General features: G+C 35.5%; 1 protein-coding gene across 1 annotated transcript; it reads right to left on the reverse strand.

Annotated features, from left to right (window-relative positions):
- Nucleotides 1-555: 555 nt before the first annotated feature.
- LOC113334461 (histone H2B.3-like) lies at nt 556-1,296 on the reverse strand. Its single transcript, XM_026580707.1, has one exon. The coding sequence runs from the start codon at nt 1,227-1,229 to the stop codon at nt 780-782; it is 450 nt and encodes a 149-aa protein (XP_026436492.1). The 5' UTR covers nt 1,230-1,296; the 3' UTR covers nt 556-779.
- Nucleotides 1,297-3,947: the final 2,651 nt, after the last annotated feature.

Here is a 3,947-nt window from a genome sequence, read left to right on the forward strand (position 1 = left end):
CCATGCCATCCCCAAATGTGTCAGAATTGGTGTATTTCTTCCAAGAAAACACTGAACCTTTAATCTTCAATTAGATTTTTGCGCCTTTACACCCTCAGTTAGATTTATACCTCCCATATACAGCACTGCAGCAGGGTCCTCGTACATTCTTTGAAGAACTCACTTGGCAGCATCCAGAGGAGTCCGAAGGCTAGAAGTAGAGCTGGATTGATTGGCAGCGTTAATGTATTGCAGGTTTATGGTTGTTTTTCCCCTAACTAGTTGTCAGAGACTCAGAGCTAAAACTCAATGCTGCAGATTATCAAAAGTTGGAAGGTGCCCTAAGAATAAGCTAAGGCCACATAATACGAACAACAAGCTCAAAGCCACTGGCAATACACTAGTCTATAGCAGAAATTCCAACCAACGAAGCCTGTGATATCCATGGTTTCTGTAGTTGCATCTATGTGAAAAGACATATGAAAATGCAGTAAATGCAATTTAGGATTCAGATCAACTTACATATGGAAATGTCAAAATGGGCTTTGATTTCCAAAATTACGACATCTGATTTCACTTGATTTGAAATTGATTACATTCAGATTCAGAACATTGGAAAAACTTGTGCTTACATTCATAAAACCATCGTCCCCAGACTGAAATCCCTCAATTAAGAAGAAAGAAGAAACCCCAAATTTCTAAAAAAAAACAAAAACTTCTACTTACATTTCCCAGACTGAAAACCCCAATTGAGAAGAAATAACAAACCCCTAATTTCTAAAAACTGAAACAGCGATTGATTAAGAACTTGTAAATTTGGTAACAGCTTTAGTACCCTCGGAAACAGCATGTTTAGCCAATTCACCAGGAAGAACAAGACGAACAGCAGTTTGAATCTCCCTTGAAGTAATAGTTGGTTTCTTGTTATACCTTGCTAATCTGGATGATTCAGCAGCAAGTTTCTCAAAGATATCATTAATGAAACTGTTCATGATACCCATAGCTTTGCTTGAAATACCAATATCAGGATGAACTTGTTTCAAAACTTTGAAGATGTAGATCTTGTATGTCTCTACTGATTTCTTTGATTTCTTCTTCTTCTTATCTGTTGATGAAGCATCCTTGCTTGGCAATTTCTTCTCAGCTCTGGGTTTCTTCTCTGCTGGTGCCTTTTCAGCTTTCTTTTCTTCCGCGGGTTTCTTCTCTGCTGGTTTCTTCTCTGCCGGTTTCTTCTCTGCTTTCGGAGCCATCTGAACGGAAACGGAAAATTGATCGGAAACTGAAATGTTAAGAAAAGGTAGTGAAGGTGATGGTGGTGGTGTTTGTTTTGATATTGGACGGAGAGAGCTAGGTGGTGTATTTATACAGAGTAGTTGGTGGAGTATGATTGGTGCGTTTCGTGTCATACAGATCAACAGGATGCACCGTTGATTGTATTAAAGGGAATGTAAGGTTAAGATACTTCTCAGATTAACTAAGAAGAGCGGGAAACTGTGGTTTTAGGCGGGATGTTTTGAAATTTGGGGTAGCATAATTTCACCCAACAGTTTTGTACTCCCTCCGTCCCCGTTATATATAATGGCGGAGAAGTGAATTTAATTTTTTTGATTTCCTAATCCTCTTTTTTGTTTTATTCTTTGTACAATTTTCAACACTAGAAACATTAACTTAATTGTGGTGATAATTAACTATAATAAATAAAGACAATATATGGAAAAACCCATCTTGGAATTGAAAATCTGCCTATCTAATGAGATTACAAATTTTTACAACTCCGTCTTTAAAATAGGGACGGAGGGAGTAGCTGTTTAGCTAAATGAACCCTCTTTTATGACAACTCGTTTTTAAGGTGGATTCTTTCATCACGGCCGTTCATTTTCTACCCAAGCTTTTGTTATGATAGTTCATCCTTGAAAAACATTTGTATATAATGTTACAATTATTTTTCCAAGTGAATTTTTTCCATGACAATTCATAATATGGAAATTAGTCTCTATCATGGCAGTCGGTTTTCTAGGGTGAACTCTCTTGCATGTTATTTCATGTTAAATGATAGACTTTTATTTGGTTTTCTAAGCTTGAATACCCATTATCGGTAAAGATAATATTTTCATCCGAAATTTAATTTGAAATGTTAATCTCTACTCTTTTATCTGGAACTTGAAGCTTTGGACTGACAATATCACTAAAGCTTTTATCGATAGCTTTTTTTATCTACACGTGTGAATTGACAATGTCGGGAAAACTGGAACAAGCTTTTATTTACGATTTTATATCTACAACTCCGAAATTACAATGTCGGGAAATATGGTGAAGTGACTAAACATTATATCTCAATCTGAAAACATAAAACCCAACTAGAAGTAACAATGTCTAGATACTTGGTGGGGTAACCAAATGCTTAGCCAAAATTTCTAAAATCTTTATTCTCGAAATGTTGGTTGTAAAGGCATATTTGGTCATTGTTGTATGATTAAATGAAGCCAAATATATACTATAAAGAGCAAAAGAGTAAATAATCTATCATGGTGGAGAGCATGCATCATTATAATGATGCAACCCACATCACTGGTGGTTAGGTAATTAACTCATAACACACACTTTCTTAACAACGATATGAGAACTTAACTACCCATTTGAGCAGCAACCTAAGCTATCTCAACTACTTAAGCTATGTTGGAAATATCTAAAATAAAAGTCAGATCTAAGACCACGAGAAAACCCAAGAAACTATTCACGTCGATAAAATGCTTAACTGTCAAAAGACAAGGAATAAAATAAACTAAGTCAAAAAGCACATACTAGAGGACTAAAGTCCAACTTCAGCAGGTCGAAAGACTAAAGTTGAATAACCCAGGTCGAGAGACTAAAAATCCAAACAACATAGACTGAAAGACTAAAAAATTTAGAAAGGTCAAGCGAGACCAAACTCAGACTCATAAAAGTAAAAGATATCCCAGGTCGAGCATTTAAGCTAAAAGATATGAACTAAATCCTAAAATTTCAATTAAGGCACTGTATCTCAAAAAGAAAAATTGGCAAAAGCTAAATATTATTGGCAATATGCATCTAAACTCTGAACATATTTTTTGAATCGGAATCTCGAACTTTGAAATTTCGTTAAGTTGAAAGGGGTAAGGGTGGGGGTAGCAAAGAGAGTACAAATGTCACTATGAAATAAACATCAAAGTTGTACGAATATAAACACAATCCAAATAAGTGAAATTTTCATTTAAAGTCAAAAGAGAGATTGTAGTACAATTTAAAAATTAAAGACCTCTTAATCAGGAAACTCTGGTATTTGAGAAGCATCATTAGTTCGATGTGAACCCTCAACATCAACACCAAGATTTACATTTGGAGCAGGGACATAAGTATCATCAGCAACAAAAGTTGTACTGATATCCTGATTGGAACTCTCCTCAATATCAAAAGAGTGGATGGGGAGAACCTCGGAAATGGGTAATTGATCTCCGGTATTCTTGAGGTCTTATTTCAATCGAGAAATCTTATCTTTGAGAAGATTCTCATTCATCCTATGTTTTCTATATACCGAGAAATCAAATCCCTGACTTTATCCTGACACTTCTTTAGGAGTCACATGATCTCTGGTTGTTAGATTTCTCAAGATCAAGCTTAGCTTTCAGTTGCGAACATGTGACCTTGAAAGGATGTATGAAGGATGTCTCATCCGCTTTCAATTTCAAACGCGGAGTTCGAAGAATACCACTGGTGAATTCGTTCATCAACTGAAAAAGGATTCCAATGGTTGGAATTAATAGACATAGTTTAATTAATCAGAACTAGAATCGTAAAGCTAATCGAAGTTAAAAAAATTAATTACTTCCACAACAAATTTTGAAGCCATTTTATCTTCAACATTAGTAATTGAAACAGGTGCTAAGAGAACGAGATTCACATGCCCACATGCATTATGCAGGAACTCAAGTGCATAAGCACCATCGAAC

This window comes from Papaver somniferum, unplaced genomic scaffold (assembly GCF_003573695.1).
Source record: "Papaver somniferum cultivar HN1 unplaced genomic scaffold, ASM357369v1 unplaced-scaffold_137, whole genome shotgun sequence".
NCBI lineage: Eukaryota > Viridiplantae > Streptophyta > Magnoliopsida > Ranunculales > Papaveraceae > Papaver > Papaver somniferum.